Genomic DNA, 20,673 nt, shown 5'->3' with positions numbered 1-20,673 from the left:
GTCGTGAGTGTGTATGGTTGAGGTCCATGACCCAACACATCCGATCAGATAGTGGTATGGTCGAGGACAATGGTCCGACCATCATATATGAGGACAATGCAGCCTGCGTTGCTCAACTCAAAGATGGGTATATCAAAGGTGACCGGACCAAACATATTTTACCCAAGTTCTTCTTCACTCATGAGTTGCAGAAAACCAAGGAGGTCAATGTCGTTCAAATCCGGTCTAGTGAGAACTCAGCCGACCTCTTCACCAAGTCACTTCCCACCTGCACATTCAAGAAGCTCACGAAGCAGATTGGTCTTCGTAGACTCAAGGACCTTCAGTGATGTCCAAATCAGGGGGAGTAATGTGTGTTGTACTCTTTTTCCTTAACTATGGTTTTGTCCCAATGGGTTTTCCTAGTAAGGTTTTAATGAGGCAACGTTAGCACATTACAAGCCCGATATGGTTATGGCATCCAAGGGGGAGTGTTATAATCCATAGTATGGATTGTGTGGATTGCCCATAACCAAGACCGAGGAGGTTTACATCCGACCCGTCTACATTCCGCCCGAGACTTGTCAAGATGAAGACCCATTCAACCGAAGCATTTATGAGCTTTGACCAAGTCTGATATTGTAATGAATATAGTCAATGTTTGTATTCATTGTGTAGATTCTCTTTGATGTAAAACCTTATGTCACAACCACTATATATAAGTGGCAAGAGCTAATGAGAAAGAAACAACTTTCACAGCAACACTTCTCTCATATTATAACACAAAAAAAATTTTGCCGGAAAAAAGATACTGCTTTTGCTTATATCAGTGTCAGGTCATATTATAACTAGATGTCAAAAGAAAGAAAAAAAACAATTAGGTACGGGTTTGAAAAGTCTTTATGATTGAAAAATGATGGGCCATTATCTCAAAATAGTATAGCAGCGACTTTGGCGGGGTTGAGAGATACGATTTGATCAGTTAAGTTATTATTTTAGTATTTTCCTTCTTTGCCGGGTCGTTCGTAGCCAAGTGGTTACTGAGCTCTGCCTTCGGGCCCTGGCGTGAGGGGTTCGACCCCTCCCTACCTCAGTTTGAGGATTAAAGGTCCAAAGTGACCAAAGTTGACAAAAAAAAAAAGTATTTTCCTTCTTTTTCCAGCTCTGATTTTTTCCTTGCTCCATCAGTGGCGGACGTACTCACGTTAATGGGGGTGCAACTGCCACACCATTAATTGTGGAAACAAAATTGGCCTATGTATTTTTCCATTAAATTTAATTATGACACTCTATAAACTATAACCCAATATTACTAGATAAACTATAGAATGTCCACTAATTTTAATTGAAACCCAACGTAAACCAATCATGTTTACAATTAAAAAAAACCAAGTTTAATTTCGACAATTTACAATTTACAAACCTAAAACCAAAATAAATCAAGTTAGAATTAAATTTTTTTTCTATCTTTTGACAACTAGTCTTCTTCGAAGCCTTAACATGGTATCGGTTTAATATTTTCTAATCTCATTTTTAGCTAGTAGGATCCTAATTAAAATAGTAGTTTGTTCTTATTGATTCTAATTACCCAACTACAAATAGTAAGTTAGTAGGTTCCTATTTAAAATAGTAATTTATATTTTATGAAACTTTTAAAATAGTTATATTTTCAGTTATATATTGACACAGGTTAAAAAAAATCCTGAATCCGCCACTGTGCTCCGTTATTTTATTATACCATACCCATCACAGTAATGAACATTTCAACGATCTGCCGACTTTTTTCTTTATTTTTTTACAAGATTTTTTCGATCCATAGTTTATCTGTGCTGCCAATCATTTTTTTGGTATAAAGTGCTGCCAATCATTAATAATACTCCCTCCGTTTTATATTATATGTCGTTCTAATCTTATGCACGCAGATTAAGAAAACATTTAATTTTACATATTTCCAAAATAAAAACACTATTACCAATACACCTAACCATGTATCAACTAATAGAAAAAATGGAAAATAAAATATTATCAATAAATTTTGCATTGAAAACCGAAAACGACACTTATTTTGAAACAAAAAAATTCCTCTAGAATGACATATAATTTGAAACGGAGGGAGTAATTTATATGTTCCTTTTTTGTCAAACATAATTTATATGTTCCAGTTTCATCTGTTGAGCAAAATTTGGGTTTTTTTAGAACTATTCTACTCTTTGCAAGCGCGGACGAAGATTTAGTTTCATTACAATAAAAACAAAATTTGAAACATCATAACTTACTGCAACGTTAGAACTATCAACAAACAAAGTAATACAAAATAGGATACTAGTAGATATTTGTAATAGTGTATGGGGTTACTGGATTAGGTCGTTGTTGAGAGTAATAATTTATTTCTAGCTTGACACGTATACGAATATGATGCATAGTCATGTAAACGTGGCCAGTTCAAGTCAGGGGTTGACTTTTTTTTGTCGGCCAAGTTTTTACCTCTAAATGTCAATCTTAAGACCCAAAATCGGTAACCAAATCCTAATTAACTTGACCTATGTGATACGATTTGTGAATTATCTATTTTTGGGAAAAAAGTATATTCCAAAATTTCCTTTTTGACGTAAACAATTAATTAAGCATGTGGAATCATTCCTTACCTAGAATGATAGTACAAATAGAAAGATTACTATGACTCGATCTCATGTCTGTCTATAATCGATTTGCCAAGCTGTGGAACTCAAATTTATTTAACATATTTTCTCAAATTGTAGGTTTCTCCTATTTAACTATATCATTTCAGAGTTTCTTTTTGTTTTGAGAAAGAATTTCAGAATTGAAGATAAAGATATCATTACTAAGTGGAATGGCAACGACATACACGTGGTCATGGACGCTTCTCGCCTTCATTCTGACATGGATGGTTTTTCATCTCATCAAAAGAAAGAAGGTTGGAACAGAGGAGATAGAGGTTGAAGCAGAAGAGACGAGAGATGGTGAGGCTGATGTCATCATTGTTGGAGCGGGTGTGGCTGGCGCGGCTCTTGCTTATGCTCTTGCTAAGGTATATTTGCGTATGTGACGGCTTTTTGTTTCCTTTTGTTGATTTTACAATTGATCAATCAATCATGGTAAGGCCTCGTCACTAAGATGATCTTTTCAATAGGTTGTGTTGTTTCTATATATCTAAGAAAATTTGATCTGCCATGTAAATTGCAGTGCAGTGACCACTCCAGTAGAGATGATTTTCGTTCAAATAAGTACTGATATTTGAAACTTAGATAACTGATTAAACTAGGTTTTTGGTAGCTTTTCATGTGTTGTGTGTAGCCTCTTTAATCGAAGTAAGATAATTTTTGTTGTTGAACGTTTGATAAACATGTATTTTAAAAACTTTAAAGTTTCAAACTAAAAAAAGTATTAGTAATAATTATTTTTCGTGATTTTGGTAGAAAAATATTTGTTGTGGTTCTCGCAAGAAAATACGTTTTTCCGGTTTTGTCTATCTTTTCGTGGGATATTAGGTTTATGTTTATAGTTTGTCAATTATATTATGTGATAATAGATACTATGCAATTTTGACATAACCATCTTCATTAAAACGGTTCAATTTGGATCAGCTAGCTGATTTTCAAAATTAAATCTAAATTTTAAAAACTCATCAGTCATCCATATGATTTGTACTTTTAAGTCTAAACAAACAACACTTTTATCTCCATCTAGATGATGACTTATTTTACTCGTAAAAAAAAATCATAGAAGTTCTCTATATATTGTGGTGGTCGACTTCAAGCATTTTAAAGGTTCGGTTACACTCACTATAGGGATTAGACATATATGTAATTTTTTTCTTTTGAAATTTTCAGATAGAAATTTATTTATAAGAGCTAGTATTATTCACATGGAATTTTTTTAAATAAACGTTATCTATCTTTTCCTTTATACGAATATCATATGCACTAAATCAATGGACATGAAATGTATTATTTTATAAAAACGACATATAAAAGAAATTTGATTTGAAAAATAACTAATAATGGCCCATGCAGCATGGATCATGGGTGTCCATGATCAGTTTATGTTATATGGGTGTTCAGGAGTTGAGAAAATACAACAAAAGAATGGGAAATTAGGAATGCAGAAAAAAAGATACTTGTTCTATATTTTGTCACTGTTTATAATTTATATGGGGATGCTGGATGCTGGATGCAGGATGGGCGGCGAGTACATGTGATAGAGAGAGACTTGAAAGAACCTCAAAGATTTATGGGAGAGCTGATGCAACCGGGTGGACGCCTCATGTTAGCTCAACTTGGCCTTGAAGGTCTCTCTCTTCACTTCATCTTCATATTCATTCATTACCACAAATTAAAATAGTGTTTAGCTAGGCGCATGGATGTATCTTAGCTCAATTATGTTAAGTGTCGCTTAATTTGGGATTTTGTCTTTGTATATCTATTAGATTGTTTGGAGGAGATAGACGCTCAAGAAATAAAGTCATTGGCAATCTACAAGGACGGGAAAAATGACACCTTGTATTTTCCGAATAACAAAAAGTTTCCTTACGAACCTGCCGGTAGACTCTTACGTAATGGCCGTCTGGTGCAACGTTTACGCAAAAAGGCAGCTTCTCATGTCAAGTACGTACATTAGTACATATAATTACATATTAATGTTTTAATTTTTTATAACATAGGATATTTCAAGTACAGGACTTAGGTTTATCTCCTATGGTGAACCTTTAAATTCACCACTCCTCTTAAATCCAATCAAAATGCTATGTAGATAATTAAATAAAAAATATTAAATTATTAAAAAATAGTTGAAAAGAAAAATAAAATCAATTTTAATGATGCAAACTAAACCCTAAACCTTAAATCATAAATTCTAAATCCAAATATATACCCTAAACCCAAATTTTATACCCTAAATCCAAACCATATACCCTAAACTCAAATTCTAAACTTTAAATCCAAACCATAAACCTTAAATACAAACCCTATACTCTAAATCGATTATATATTTTATACCCTAAACCCAAATCCTATACCCTAAACTCAAAACATATATCTTAAACCTAAATTCTACACCTTAAACCAAACCCTAAACTTAAGAATTTGGATTTAGAATTTACGATTTGGGTTTAGGGTATATGGTTTGGGTTTAGGGTATATAGTTTGGGTTTAGGGTATAGGATTTGGGTTTAGGGTATAGGATATAGAATGGGTTTAGGGTATAGCGTTTGGATTTAGGGTTTATAATTTGAGTTTTGGATATATGGTTTGGGTTTAGGGTATAAGATTTGGGTTTAGGGTATAGGTTTTGGTTTAGAATTTAAATTTAGGGTTTAGTGTTTAGTTAACGTCATTAAAATTAACGTTATTTCATTTTTAAACTATTTTAAAATAATTTAATATTTTTTATTTAATTATCTACATGGCATTTTGATTGGATTTAAAGAGAGTGGTGAATTTAAAGATTCTAACATATGGGGTGAACCTAAGTCTTGTCTATATTTCAAACCGTATTCAAAACTAATATTTGGAACTTGTACTCGAGATAATTCTTCTAGTGGAACTGAAATCAATCTTTAGTTTATATATTTTCATTTCTAAATAAATTGACAATGAGTAAATTGATCTAACGCTCTTATATACATAATTTCATCTTCCTAATTAATAAAATGAAGTGAACCTTGATAGTGTGCAATTAGAAGAAGGAACAGTGAAGTCTTTGATAGAAGAAAAAGGAGTGGTTAAGGGAGTTATATACAAGAATAGCGCAGGCGAAAACATAACTGCCTTCGCACCTCTCACTGTGGTATGTGACGGTTGCTACTCGAACCTTCGCCGGTCAGCCGTCGATAATAAAGTGAGTGAACACTTATCTTTCAAGTATTGCAAACTTTTATATTTTCATCAAATTTTCAATTTCGTCGTTAATTTTCGCCTTTAAGGATCATGTTCAACTGATTGTATATGTATATATACAGGAGGAAGTGCTCTCTTACTTTGTGGGTTACGTCACGAAGAATACCCGACTTGAAGATCCACATAGTATGCATCTGATTTTTTCTAAACCTTTGCCATGTGTTGTATATCATATAACAAGCAATGAGGTTCGTTGTGCTGCCGAGGTTCCTGCTGATAGTATTCCTTCAATGGCAAATGGCGAAATGGTTAACTATCTCAAGAATACTCTGGCTCCTCAGGTACGTAAGGATTGATGTAAACCTACAACTTTTAGTATATTGGATATAATTTTAACTTTTAACGTTTTCAAGGAATTATAAGGAGTTGCTATGATTTCAAGAGGTATAATGTTGTTCATATGACTTAGTTTGTATCATTTATCTTTTTCGTTTCGTAGATACCTGATGGAAATCTCCGTGAGACATTTTTGAAAGGGGTTGAGGAAGGACTACTAGAGATAAAAACAACTGCCACTAAGAGTATGTCAGCGAAGCCATGTGATAAAAAAGGAGTGATTGTGTTGGGAGATGCATTCAATATGCGTCATCCTATAATCGCTTCAGGGATGATGGTTGCACTCTCCGACGTTCTCATTTTACGCAATCTTCTCAGGCCATTGCCTAGCTTTAGCAATGCTAAGAAGGTCTTGGAGCTTGTTAAGTCCTTTTACATCATCCGCAAGGTGAGTTCTGGCATTCTTTTTTTTATATATATACAATGAGCTATATAGCGTTGGTTGTTCATTGAAATGTGCAAAAGGTCATGGATTTATCATTTTTATGCCTGATTAGCTGATTAGATCCTATTTTTGTTACCAAGTTTTCTTAGTCTAGTCGTAATACAAACCACTTATTGGGAACTTTAGTCGATATAGACATAATGAATGCTACTTTGATGGAAACTCATAGAATGCTCACATATAGTTAATTAAGATTTATTATATATGACAATCATTTTCATATGTATTGATCATATTGGACGGTAAAAGCCAATGTCGGCGACGGTGAACACGCTGGCGCATGTCTTCTCAGAAGTGCTTGTCGCTACAACGGACGAAGCAAGAGAGGGAATGCGACAAAGCTGCTTTAAGTACCTCTCTAGTGGTGGTTTCCGAACATCCGGGATGATGGCTATTCTTGGAGGCATGAACCCTCGTCCCCTTAGTCTAGTCTTTCATCTTGTATGCATCACCCTCACCGCCATGGGCCACTTGCTCTCTCCCTTTCCGTCGCCTCGTCGCTTTTGGCATAGCCTCAGAGTTTTTGCGGTAAATATTCCTATTTTTCTGGCCCTTTAATTTTATACACATATCAACAATGGTTATACATATGTGTCTATTGATGACTTCTTATGTGAATCACCAGTTGGCTTTGAAAATGTTGGGTAAACATTTGGGGGATGAAGGGTTGAAAGAGATGTTGATTCCAATAAACGCAGCTTCCTATCGCAGAAACTATATGGCCACGGCCTCTGACTGTTGATTTATCATTCAAAAACCAAGACTGCATTCGGAGATGAAAATCAGTCAACTCAAACAGAATTTAATATTTAAATAAAGAACTGGATATGGCGAGTCTATATCCGGTTGAGCCTTTGATTAGGCCTTATTGTTTTTTCTTGTAACCAAAATTGGATTTGTGTTTCTTAAACCTTTTATTAAGCCATGGTGATTTGTTATAATAATTCTATCTTTTGATTCTCGAGTTTCTGTTTATGTCTATTCCAATCCAAGCTCTTTACCGATTCTACTAGGGTCCCCACAACTCATAAACTTCTTTGCACTAAGCAGGCCTTTTAAACCCGATATCAAATCCGGGTTAGATTCATTAGGCAGTATAAGTATCTCTACATCTACTCTGGTGTGATATCTCCGGTCCAATGTCAAAGATTAATCAAAGAGGTAGAAAGACTTCAAGTCATGATTTATTGTAAAACATTTCAAATTTCCAGTATTTCATAAACATCCATGTAACAGTAAAATCTGTGATCCCACCAGTAAAAGATTATAAATGTAGTACAAAAGACACACATGTGGACGTGATATCTATTAGCCCTGTCCTAGGAGAACATCCTTGTACGGTGTCTCAGAAGTTCCCATCACGCTCTCTGTAGCACCAGCTCCCTTCTTGGAGTCTAAGTGGGACCGAGTTTTGGCTCTATCAGAAGCTTGATCAGCTTCCATTTTCCTTATTCTTTCTTCTTCAGCAACAAGAGGGAGATATCCTTCTCTCCCCTCAAGAAGCCGGTCTTGTGCTCCACCCCTCAGTTTCTCGAGGCGGAGCCCAGTGATCTGAACAAAGTTAAAAACCTTCACTACGTTCATCAGTCCTCCCACAAACAGACATATCGACCCGGAAATCCCAAGCCAAATCCATCTCCTCCCCTACAAATTTACTAGTTAACATAAGAGGCGGTTTTCAAATTATGCAGTAAGTCTTTTTTTTCTAAGTACTTACAAGAAGCTTCAAGGCAGTGTGAGATGACCCGGATTGATCAAAGCTATTGAGAAGTGAGGAAACCAAAAATAGAAGGGATCCAACCAAGAAAGGGATGTGAACACACTGCTGTAGAATCTGGACGTGACTGTCTGCTCTTTCATAGATTTGGCAGGAGTTGTGAATTGATCCTATCACCCAAAGCAAAGGACCCGCAATAAGCATGTTTAATGCGTGCTTCTCTCTTCCACTATTTCCATGTTTTGTCTCTGCCTAAATATTCCCAATAAACATAACAAACAAAATCACATCAGAGCATGACTATATATACGTGTAATTAGTCATACACACTTAAAGCTACTCACGTTTGTGACATGAACCATGCACCATGAATTTACCTAATCGAAAATGCCTCGTTTTTAAATACTAGCTAATTGTTAAATATGGTTACACCGGGACAAAACCAATTTCGTTCTTCTCTCTAGTACAGTGATATACAACTTACATAGTGAATTTTTTTTGTAAAATTTAGTTTAGAATCCAAAATAAAAGAGTTGTGCGTAGGGAATAAGGGTCAATGATAATGAAGATGACAATATTTACCTGATTGAAAACGATAAGGATACCCAAGAAGAAGACGACCGAACCAGCTACCTGAACCAGAGGGACGGCAAATTCTACTAGCCCCAGTTGTAAATCATACTCCATTAACTTTAAACTACAATCACAAACAAAAAAAAATTATATATAGCTGGAACCAGAAGTTGTTATATTAAATCCCTCAACATTTGGGAACTAACACAAACATATCACAGATACACATCGAGTTTTATATATATAGCACATAAGATACTATCAAGAACGATAGTTTTCCAGTCGGCCAATAGGTCAAGTAACAGAAACATAGAGAAAACTAAATCAAATGCATGATAACTCTTTGGTTTTAAAATAGCATATCATACCGGTAATCAATTCCTGCTAAATGAGCTACAAGATCGTGAATGTTCACGGCAGTTATAAGAGCAAGAGCCAAGAGAATAAGGACGAGGCCAGATCTTGGCTCCCACGAGAACCCTGTCGCGGTGAATCCGCCTATGAGCACCACGGTTGCGAATAGGTACAGACCAGCGTTGATGTACTCGGCTCTGCTTCTACCGAGCCGAGGGCCGTACGTTCTAATCTCACGCGCCGTCGCGAGTTTCACCATTTGGTTGGAGATTACGAGTCTAGAGAGAGACAGAGAGAGAGTGTGTCGGATCTGGAAGTGAGAGAGTGAACGCTTTACGTGGCTTTGTGCATGGAGTTTGATTCAGTGGAACGTGTCAGATTGTAGAAAATAGTTGACTTTACCCAAACGTTGTCGTTTATAATCCTCCTGTTAGTAGTATTTAAGTCGGGCCTTGTGTTGGGCCAAATTAAAGCAAACTTGGAATAAAGACTCAAAAGATCCACACAGAGAAAAGATCAACACAGAGGTTATTCAATTCTTGATCAAAGTAAAGGAGAGATGTTATTAGTTATCTTTTCTATTAAAACATGAACATAATATATTGATATATACTTTTCAAAATTCTAATAAAACTATAAGTATTTTAATAAAATTTTCAAAAAAATTTATTAATCATTTAAGAAAAAATATTATACAAAGAAAAACACAAATATAAAACTAAATTACAAAAAAATATAAAACAAAAAATATAATCTCTCTTTTAAAATTGGATCAGAATTTAGTTAAAGTTTAAAATAAAATACATAAATTTAAATACCATTACATGAATCTAAATATAATGCATATAGGTTGTCAAATCGTTTGGATAGTATTTTTCATAATTGCAATGTATCATAATAAATAGGAGTTAAAAAGAATCTAAGTATAATTTACTTTTATTTACTAATTCATCCTAAATTTCTTCCAAAATTTGAACATATTGATTTTTAGATTTCAAAGAAAATTTAATGGGGTTTACAATAAGGCTACGTTGATGCTTGTAAAGCCACCACTTTATCTGGGTCCCACTATTGCTGAGAAGACCATCCACGTCTGTATTACCTGATCCATAACCACAAATATTTCCCTTTAAGAAATATCTTCTCCACCACTACAAATTGGCCACGTCGACCCTCTCGCCATCTCCGCTTGTGCACTTTCGCAACCGTTGGTTTCTTCTAAAGCCTTGTTGGCCGTTGGATCTTCCTGAGATGCCAAACTTATAGTTTTATTGGCATCTTTACTCCTTACCTTCAAATGATTTGCATAAATAGCTAAATAAATCTAGATTCAAATTTACAAGAACGCAAACTTCTTACAATCGAAAAAAACCGCAGATTTCACTAATTGATCAAACCGTAGATACTTGACATGTTCAGTAGTTATAGTAATGTAAGAAAAATATCTATGAGTATCAAACATTTTGAACATATGATAAATGGGCTCAAATTGATTAGATGAAATGGTTTGGGTTTTATTCATAGTTTATTGAAATATAAGGCGACATATTGTCATTAATCAAAATTAATTGTTTTCTCTGTTCTATTTAAAACAAAAAAAAGGTCGTGAAGCAGAATCTCATCGGACGTAGAAGCATCCCTCTCTCTCTCCGACATCGAACATTAGTTTCATTGGCAAAGGTACGCTTAGCGATGTGATTCGCCGAACATCGAAACATTAGTTTCTTCCATGCGATCTTACTCAGTGATTGAAGTTTTCAAATGGTCTAAGTTGATCAGTGATTCTTATGCCTTTTTTTTTGTGTGTAGTTATATGTCAAAGCTTGAGATTTATTTATGAAAAATGAGAATAAGACATGTTTTTTCTTATTCTGTTGCAGTACGATTCAGACCAGAAGTGAAGCTGCGAAAGATTTCATTGTAATGGGAGTAGTGTTTATTTCAAGCTCAGCTGCGAGATCACCTCTGGGGCTAAGCAGTGATTATCTTCTGACACAACGGTCTTCACTTAAAAAGCCATCCATTGTTGCTTTCAAAGCAGATGATTCCACCAACTCACCTTTGATCATTCCTCGAGTTTTGGACAAGCAGAAGGAGAAGAGAGTAGTGGCAACGAGGAGAAAGCCCTGTAAAGCCACGAAAACAACAACAAAGTCTCCACTAGATCAAAACGTGGCTCCTTCGTGTCCGTTAGACTACAACGAAGCCGCTGCGAGACTAGAAAACATTTACAAGCTCAGTCCTCCTCCTCCTGCAACAACTCTCGAGGAAGAAGAAGAAGACGGCACCAAAGTGAAAGTTCCACGGAGGAGGAAGAGGAAAGACAGCGGCGAGGAGAATAAGAAAGTAGTTGTGAGGAACAATGGGGAGAAGGAGAAGCGTCTGACTCTTGATAAACGGATAGCGTTGAAGAGAAACAACGTTCAAGAGAAGCCAGTTAACGCTAGGGAGAAAGTGACAAAGAAGCAGCAAGAGGAGGAGGAGAAGCTGGAGAGGCTGGTGAGAGAGTACTCAGCTTCTAATGATGTAGTCAGCTTGGACTGGAAAAAAATGAAGATACCTCCTGTTCTTACTTCCACTGAACACACTTGGTTGTTTAAGTTGATGCAACCTATGAAGGTATTCTTCTAAAACTTTGTTCTCTCTCAGTTGCAATATTTGCTGACAAAACGTTTGTGTTGTTTTGACATTGATTGCAAAAGGCTCTTCTTCAAGTGAAAGATGAGTTGGAGAAGAGCATGGGAAGAGAGCCGAGGGAAGCTGAGATAGCTGGAGAGATCAATATGAGTGTGGCTGAAGTGAAAAAGAAAATCGAAATTGGTAGAGCTGCAAGGAACAAACTTATTAAGGTTAGACCATGATTAATTCCAGTCTCTTAACTAGGGTTTTTAACTTCGGTCAAGAGAAGAAAAGCTAAGAACAGTCTCTTAAATAAGATATATAAAAACCGTCTCTTAATCAAAAAAATGTAAAAAGTAAAAATAAAAAATAAAAATGTCAAATCATCAGTTAAGACCCCGGTTAAGAAACCGGGGTTAATCATGCTCTTAGTAGTGTCAATAAGATTAACTTTCTTAGACATAACTCTTTTTTTTCACTAATTTTTTTTTTTTTGACATTACAGCACAATCTCCGTCTTGTATTGTTTGTTATGAACAAATATTTTCAAGATTTAACCAACGGACCGAAGTTCCAAGACCTGTGTCAAGCCGGTATGAGAGGGCTCATCACAGCGATTGACCGGTTTGAGCCTAAAAGGAAGTTACGTCTCTCAACTTATGGTTTGTTTTGGATTAGACATGCCATCATACGCTCCATGACTACCTCTAACTTCACTCGTGTCCCTTTTGGACTTGAATCGGTACGTTTACTAGTTACTATTTGTCCCTTAGATTGTTTTGACAGGGAGCTTATACGTTGATTCCATTCAGGTTAGAGTGGAGATCTACAAAGCAAAGATGGAGCTGTTGTTTGAGCTTGGAAGACTCCCTACAGAGGAAGAGGTAGTTAAGAGACTCAAGATCTCACCTGAGAGATACCGTGAAGTCTTGAGAGCCGCGAAACCTGTTTTCTCACTGAACTCGAAACACGCGGTTACTCAAGAAGAGTTCATCAACGGAATCACTGATGTTGATGGTGTAGGAGCTGATAACCGGAGACAGCTTGCTCTTCTCAGGCTAGCTCTCGACGACGTGGTAAAAGTTTCAATCCTTCCATTCTTCTTACACAATTAGTGAGTGAGCATATAGCTGATTCCACGTTTGCAATTTCTTGCAGCTGGATTCGTTGAAGCCAAAAGAGAGTCTGGTTGTTAGACAAAGATACGGTCTTGATGGGAAAGGGGACAGGACACTAGGAGAGATAGCTGGGAATCTCAACATCTCTAGAGAAATGGTGAGGAAACATGAAGTCAAGGCTTTGATGAAGCTCAAACATCAGGCTCGAGTTGATTACCTTCGGCAGTACATCATCTGAAAACCAAACCAAACCGAACCAAACCTCCCCACTCGACCATCTTTAACGTTGGTACAGTCTGTGTATATGATATCAGAGTTACTTAAAGCCTGCGTAAATTTGATCAGTGAATAGTAGTCGTTGTATTATATCATTATTATACTAAACCGATACCGAGAAGTTATACATGTAAAGTTTGAGACCTGGTATATACTACACAATGTTCTACAAAACCGAACCGGTATTTTTACCTCCTGTTGTGTACAGTGACTTTGCAGGGAAGGTGTATTAGTGTGAAATGAGTTACCATTTAACCAGTTCTAAAGTCCGGTTTAGATTGAAATTCGAATAGGTTAAAGCCGGTTAAGAGCGGTGGTGAAGATGCGTACAAGATTTATAGTTGACATAAGTGTGACACCGTTGATTTATAGAGTCGATAAACACGGCAACGAACCAACCTTTAGGTCTTTGCCTTGTCAAATCATAATGTTCCTGCCGTATTCGATTTTATCATGATTGGTTTTGAGGTCCACTTGAAATTATACGCAAACAGTATGTCTATAGATTGTTCTGTACGTATGAAAAATATGGAGCTTGATACTATACTCGAAAGTGAATTTTGAAATTTCCAGTCAAAGTAGCTTTTTGTACTTATTTATACGTTAGATGAAAAATATGCCTAATAATCAAATTTAAAAAAGAAATGTGTCCTTATTAAGACGAAATTTTGATACAAAGCCACACTAGAATGGTCAAAGCCAATATCATCACAAAATTGTAGTTGCACTTCCATTGTTATCCTATAATGACGGTGATGTAATTGAATGGCCGTGTCATGTAAACGGCATGAATTTGTCTTTAAGTTGGCGTTTGTGAACTAGTGCGCGGCAAACGTATGTAATTTGTTAGGACAGCAAATTTTCTTTACAATTGAAAGTTTAAAATCTCTTCTTTTTTTTTTATCTTGAAGAAGACAATGATTATTGTTTGCTTACCGTACTAAACGGGAATCTAAATAGCTAGGTGGTTTCTCTTGTGTTATATGATTTTTGCGACCTGTTTTGATTCCACTTCCAACTCTCAGTCAATGAAAAAACTTTAGTTAATCAATATGGTTAGATTTTTTAATTATTGTTTCTATTATCATTTCTAGCGTAATTTCCAAAATATATAGTAATCTGGAATAATATACTTTTTATTATCTGATTAACCAATTTGAAATCAATTAGCGTATAAAATAAATCGATTTATAAGACCGCATTCTGTTACTTCCTTGTAGTTGTTAGTATTAGTAATGTCTTGTGCCACCAGTTGAATTCAGACATGTATGCTAGAAATAAGAAAAACTTATAGTAGTGGATGGATTTTTGTATTTCTCATTCCAGAGCTGGGGCTCTATGAGCTCATAAGTTCAATATAAAAGTGTTATAATAATTTGATTTGATTAGGCAATTTGCTTAACATGACTGCGTGCCTAATAATATAAAGAGACAACCAGATCATGTAAGGCAAAATGCAAAAATCAAAAATAAAGGATCGAGAAGCATGGAACTGGTCAGCAGGTTGGACTTTCCAAATTATTTGACCAAAGACCAGTCTCACTTCTCCGTTCTATTACTGCCAGATCAGCTTCCAACGTTATTCGGTCAAAAAGTCAAACATTGTCTCTCTCACAAAATCCTATTTATATCCCCCTCTTTCAAATATATCTAGAAGCCATGCACAATACACATACATCCTCTTATTAACACATATTTAGTACCACTTTTGATCCATATTATTTCACTCTCTTAACGTAATGGAGAGGAAAAGTAATAGTGGAGAGTGGGAGAAGATGAAGAAAGAGATCCACGAGCTGATGACAGAAGGAATAGACTATGCTCACCAGCTCAAGTCTCAACTCGGCTCTTCTTCATCTGATCTAGAATCACGTGAGCATTTGGCCAAGAAGATTCTTGAATCTTACCACAAGTCTCTTACCATTATGAATCACTCGGGCGAACTCGAGCAAGTTTCTCCCCATATCCACGGTGGAGGAAGCCCCAAGAGCGATGATTCCGACCAAGAACACCACCAAACCATCACGAGGTACTTATATGTCTATGAACTGAAGAAATATTGTATCGTTTTTCTGAAATTTTTGAATTTGGATAATGTAACAACGAGGATACTAGCTAAGCATAAACCGCTAAAATTGTTATATGTGTCTTTCTATTTATGTAATTTTTTTGCATATATAAACTCCTAACTCTTAATTTGAAATATGAAATTTTGAAGTTCGAAGAAGTCAATGCCAAGGTGGACGGAAAAAGTCAGAATTACCCCTGGAGTTGAGATTGATAGAATGCTTGACGATGGGTTCAGCTGGAGAAAGTACGGCCAAAAGGATATCCTCGGAGCCAAATTTCCAAGGTTAGTCTCGTCAATTACCTCTGCATGGTTCCTCAAAGTTTTTTTTTGAAAAAGGGCTTCTTAGGTTTTTTTTTTTTTGGTAAAAAAGAGCTTCTTAGGTTCCTCAATCTAACGTGCTCATTTGTTGATCCCCGACAAAGTTGTGCCCAGAAATGTGACAGAAACATAGTAGTATTACATAAGTAACAAACTTATATAATCATAAATTAATATCGTACGAAAACAAAATCATGTATTATATAATTTCTTTTATTTTTTTCTGGTGCAGGGGATACTATAGATGCACGTATAGAAAATCTCAAGGATGTGAAGCCACCAAACAAGTCCAGAGATCCAACGAAAATCAGATGCTCTTTGAGATTAGTTACCGTGGAATACATTCTTGCTCCCAAGCCGCTAATGTTCGTTCAGCCATTCCGGTGCGAGTTCTTGAACCAGACCAGACTCAAGGACACGAAAATCTTGAGATGGTGAAGGAAAGTCTAGACACTGATAATCACAACTACAATCATCAACCACATTTGCATCAATCCATGCAATATCCTTTGTCCTCTACCCCAACTCTAGAGAGTAACAATATGATGCTTCAACTGAGAGATCAAAACATTGACTTTTTCGGATCTACGAGTTTCTCTAGTGATCTAGGAGCTAATGTCAACTATGATTATCTGGCTTCTCACAATGTTGGCTCAGTTTCTCACTCTACATCAAACTCTCCTTCGGAATCTCCGTTTGAAAGCTTTGATCCAAATAATCCATTCAAAGGTTTTGGAGGGTTCTATTCTTAGTTACTCACTAAGAGAGGGGAAAGAAGTTCTACGCGATCTTCTCATTAAAGAGAGAGAGATGTAGTTATTTATAATAGCTAATCAGTTCCACCAGTAATTCTACTTAATTTCCCGATCATGTTTTCTTTTCTTTTTTTTTTGTCTTTTTGTTTACTTATTGAATAAGCCTTATTTTGAGATCTATGTTGAAACAACCAGACTTGTATTCTATATATAAGCCATGGTTTTCTTTATCAAATGTTGTTGTAACAAATTTGAATCTTTCTGTTGCAAATTTGAGATTATTAAAATTGAGATTAAAAGTTTAGATTAGTTAAGAATGTATACACTTTATCAAATGTATTTCTATGGTTTTCCATCAAGCTTGTAAAATTCTATATGGCCTCAAAACCATATCAGTTACATTTATTTAATGCATCAAATTAGTTCAAAAAAAAAATTGAGATTATTTGCTATAGTATATGTCGATCAATATCAGAGATTGATTTTTTACAAAGCGTTTCCTTAAGAGGCATTACGAATTTTACAGTGGCATCCATAATTGTTTTGGGTTTTAATATTAAAAGTTTAGTTAGAAAAGAATGTCATCTAAGATACTGAATATGGGAATGAAGAAAGATGTAAAGTGATGAAATATATTTCCAACAGTTGACGCATATCGACGTTATACAAATGAACTTCAAAATTATATCACTCCAAATATTAGAAAATCTCGTTAATTTCTCTACGACATAAACTTTTCTGGTCTCTATTTAATTATAATCAAAATGAGAAAATATAATTAAACTAAATAGAGACCAGAATTAAAATGACAAAAGTATTAATGGATGTAATAAGTGAGGACCAAAGCCACCAACATAAGGACATATGCTATGCCTTGATCTATTGTTGTTCCTGCAAATAAAAACAGAGGCGTATCAAAATATAGAGAGTTGTATAATCGAATATTTATTGGTTAATTAAGGATAATTCCTACTCAGTGTTTCTTAACTACAAGTTACAACCAGTGACATATGTTATTTGATTTTTTTGTAACCATACATGTTTTAGAAGTTTAAGATATATGAATTCATTTCACACATCTAACAAATTTTAAGAGACCTTATTTAAATCTCCGATTCTAGTCGTGGTAATTTATAACTTATATTGGTTTCAGTTTATAACAGACCTTATTTAAATCTCCGATTCTAGTCGTGGTAATTTATAACTTATATTGGTTTCAGTTATAACAACTGGTTACTATAGAATGATAGTATAAACTATAAAGGCATAATTTGAACTTACCATCGCTTGACGGAGCGGGAGCCGGAGCTGCGGACTGAGCCTGTGCCATTGGGAAGAAAATGGAGAAAACTATCCATACGATTGTAAGAGCTCCGAAGAAAAGTTTAGACGCCGACATTTTCAGTGCTGAGATTTTCTCCCTTTCACTCTTCTCTTTAACTGCTTAGTTTGATATATAACCAATTATATATTCAGTTTTAAAAAGATTCGTACGTTCTTCCCTCCCTCAGTTTTAGCTGATGATTTAGAGAGGGAAGAACAAGAAAGAGAAGAAAATGAAGGAAAAGAGAAATTGAACGAAAAGCTAGGCAAAGCGACAGGACGTAATGAGAATTTTGAGAGCTTCTTTTGGAATTTATTGAACAATTATTTTCTACTTTGTGGACGACCCGCATCCCTCGGAATAACACCAATTATTCTTGCTTATTTTTTACAATAAGCTATTTCACAAGAGTTCTATTTTAACTTTTTCAAAAAAAAAAGAGTTCTATTTTAATTAATTTAAACTGATGATAAAAAGAAATTTAAACTTGTGAATAATTATGACCGCTCAGTTTAATGGCTAGTGACCAAAATAGTTTTGACACAAGAGATAAATGATAATGGGTCACATCACACATGACACGTAAGAGTCAACGCCATAATGAAAGATGAGCACAATAAAAGGAAAAAGTCAATTCCACCACGTGAAATCCTAAACTACATAAGTTTTTCTCCTCAAGATAATAATGAAACTAATAAGGAGAAATACATCGTCTCTGAGGACATTGTGTATGTTGTGTCTGTATCCCAACAATGTATTCCTAAACTGCACAGTATTCCGGTTTTTTCTCCATAAAACAAATTGTAAGCAAAATATTGTGTTATGAACTATTCTTGTCTCAACAGAAGACAAACTTGCGAGTCTTGAATATTTTTTCCGGTATCTTCAGTTACAAAACTTTATTAATGATTTGATCGGCGAATGTTTAGCGAATTTTCATTCTTTATTTCTTTATATAACTACCGTTAGTGGGCAGAGATTCTAGATGGCTTCTAAAAGCGTTTGAGATCTGTATCTAGTTTAAGTCCTAAAGCGATATCATTTGACGGAAAATAGACAACCAATTGAAGTCATGCAATGTGTGTGAGAACCATTATAAAAAACAAAGATAAGTTTGGAAGTGAAATTAAGGAAAAACGCACAAACGTTTCTTTTCTTGGCAACTTAAGTCTTTTATAAAAGCAGTTAACCAATGACAAACAGCACAACCAAGAAGACAAGACATACAGAAACAAAAATATGAATAAGATAAAATTTCTTATGCCTGTTTTATCCTTTCTCTTCTTCTTAAGTTGCTCTTATTGTAAACCCTCCCATTCATCCGGAGGCATAGCCATCTACTGGGGCCAGAACGGCTTCGAAGGTAGTCTCTCGGCCACATGTACCACCGGCAGGTATGCTTACGTCAACATCGCCTTTCTTGTGAAATTTGGAAACGGTCAAACGCCGGAGCTCAACCTTGCCGGCCACTGCAACCCTGCGGCCAACACTTGCACCCATTTTGGCGCTCAGGTCAAAACTTGTCAACGTCATGGCATTAAGGTCTCTCCATTCAAATATCCTTAACGTCTAATTAGTAACATTTATCCGGTGATAAACTAGTTAACATGATATTACAGTATTTTGCAGGTGACAAGCTACAGTGGTTTTAATCTATTTATGAATTTGCTACAACTATTATATTGTCAATAACTTTAAAACTGAAACCACTTTTCCCTCCCTCAAATTTTGATCCTGTAATTGAATATGAGTCTTTTTAAAAACAAGGTTATGTTGTCTCTCGGCGGCTCGATAGGAAACTACTCAATCGGGTCTAGGGAGGACGCGAAAGTGGTCGCAGATTACTTGTGGAACAACTTTTTGGGAGGAAAATCATCATCACGTCCTTTAGGAGATGCTGTTCTTGATGGTATCGATTTCAATATCGAACTTGGCTCGCCTCAACACTGGGATGATCTTGTTAGGTAGTATTCTAGGAAAAGTTTTGATATATATATATATATATATATATATATATATATATATATATATATATATATAGATTTCATCTTTAATCACCAAAAAGAAGTTTTAGTTTTCAATTTTCAATCATGATTATACCAAAAACTCTAGATGCTCACAGTAGATATTGTAGAGAGATATATGTGGTATTCTTATAACAAAAGAACATAAAAAGACATTTTCATAATTGTTGACTTATAAATTTTATTGGAAATTTTGGACAGGTTTCTTTCAAATTTTAGCCACCCCGGAAGAAAGGTATACATAACAGGAGCTCCTCAGTGTCTATTTCCAGACGATCTAATGGGAAGTGCCCTTAAAACTAGACTTTTCGACTATGTTTGGGTCATGTTCTACAACAATCCACCTTGTCAATACACTTTAGGTGATACGCAAAGCCTTATCGATTCGTGGAAGACGTGGACCACTTCGGTCAATGCCCAAAAAATATTTTTAGGTCTCCCTGCGGCTCCTGAGCCGCAGGAGGTGGATATATCCCAGCGGATGTTCTGGTTTCACAGATTCTTCCAACTGTAAAGAAGTCACGGAAATACGGAGGTGTAATGCTTTGGTCAAAATTCTGGGATGATAAAAATGGTTACAGTTCATCTATATTGGCTCGCGTGTGAAGTGAAAGGGAGCTCAATCAAGTTAACTTTGTATGTATGTATCAATCCGCTCGTGTTTGGTTTATGATGAAGTGTTGTGTGTGTGTGTTGGGTGCATGTTGGTATTCGGGCTTTGCAATGTGTGAATCAGTATTAAATACCTCATCATCAACCTTCAAAAATATGAAATAAGGATTACTTGCTTGTTAGTAGCATACCTACTTTTCTTTTCTTATGTATAACATGTTTCAGCTCCACATGACA

The 20,673-nt window shown here is 35.5% G+C and overlaps 5 protein-coding genes across 6 annotated transcripts; 4 read left to right on the top strand and 1 right to left on the bottom strand.

Moving 5' to 3' along the window:
* Positions 1–2,529: 2,529 nt before the first annotated feature.
* LOC108852195 (squalene epoxidase 4) lies at positions 2,530–7,521 on the top strand. Of its 2 annotated transcripts, XM_057008622.1 has the most exons (9): positions 2,530–2,670; positions 2,791–3,028; positions 4,177–4,288; positions 4,427–4,604; positions 5,667–5,835; positions 5,957–6,175; positions 6,334–6,618; positions 6,925–7,203; positions 7,301–7,521. In XM_057008622.1, the coding sequence occupies exons 2-9, from the start codon at positions 2,831–2,833 to the stop codon at positions 7,415–7,417; spliced, it is 1,557 nt and encodes a 518-aa protein (XP_056864602.1). In that variant the 5' UTR covers positions 2,530–2,670; positions 2,791–2,830; the 3' UTR covers positions 7,418–7,521. The 2 variants fall into 2 exon arrangements, with proteins under 2 accessions (XP_056864602.1, XP_018481201.2); XM_018625699.2 differs by having other exon boundaries at positions 2,530–3,028.
* A 337-nt stretch (positions 7,522–7,858) lies between these two features.
* Positions 7,859–9,646, bottom strand: LOC108853417 (uncharacterized). The gene is made up of 4 exons (XM_018626829.2): positions 9,334–9,646; positions 8,975–9,089; positions 8,393–8,644; positions 7,859–8,319 (listed from the first exon to the last, which is right to left on the bottom strand). The coding sequence occupies exons 1-4, from the start codon at positions 9,576–9,578 to the stop codon at positions 7,984–7,986; spliced, it is 948 nt and encodes a 315-aa protein (XP_018482331.1). The 5' UTR covers positions 9,579–9,646; the 3' UTR covers positions 7,859–7,983.
* Positions 9,647–10,904: 1,258 nt separating this feature from the next.
* Positions 10,905–13,477, top strand: LOC108849417 (RNA polymerase sigma factor sigE, chloroplastic/mitochondrial-like). The gene is made up of 6 exons (XM_018622969.2): positions 10,905–10,999; positions 11,200–11,938; positions 12,022–12,168; positions 12,444–12,680; positions 12,751–13,014; positions 13,097–13,477. Exons 2-6 carry the CDS (start codon positions 11,243–11,245, stop codon positions 13,292–13,294), a joined length of 1,542 nt encoding a protein of 513 aa, XP_018478471.1. The 5' UTR covers positions 10,905–10,999; positions 11,200–11,242; the 3' UTR covers positions 13,295–13,477.
* Positions 13,478–14,994: 1,517 nt separating this feature from the next.
* On the top strand, positions 14,995–16,861 carry LOC108852349 (probable WRKY transcription factor 30). The gene is made up of 3 exons (XM_018625846.2): positions 14,995–15,361; positions 15,551–15,685; positions 15,954–16,861. Exons 1-3 carry the CDS (start codon positions 15,072–15,074, stop codon positions 16,471–16,473), a joined length of 945 nt encoding a protein of 314 aa, XP_018481348.1. The 5' UTR covers positions 14,995–15,071; the 3' UTR covers positions 16,474–16,861.
* Positions 16,862–18,910: 2,049 nt separating this feature from the next.
* Positions 18,911–20,526, top strand: LOC108853853 (acidic endochitinase). The gene is given in 4 exon segments (XM_057009916.1): positions 18,911–19,342; positions 19,568–19,764; positions 20,026–20,276; positions 20,279–20,526. Coding segments are annotated over 4 exon segments (903 nt in total). The 5' UTR covers positions 18,911–19,039; the 3' UTR covers positions 20,431–20,526.
* Positions 20,527–20,673: the final 147 nt, after the last annotated feature.

Source organism: Raphanus sativus, chromosome 4, assembly GCF_000801105.2.
Source record: "Raphanus sativus cultivar WK10039 chromosome 4, ASM80110v3, whole genome shotgun sequence".
NCBI classification, from domain to species: domain Eukaryota; kingdom Viridiplantae; phylum Streptophyta; class Magnoliopsida; order Brassicales; family Brassicaceae; genus Raphanus; species Raphanus sativus.
The sequence above is the reverse complement of the archived record's forward strand: the minus strand, read 5'-3'. Positions and strand labels throughout refer to the sequence as shown.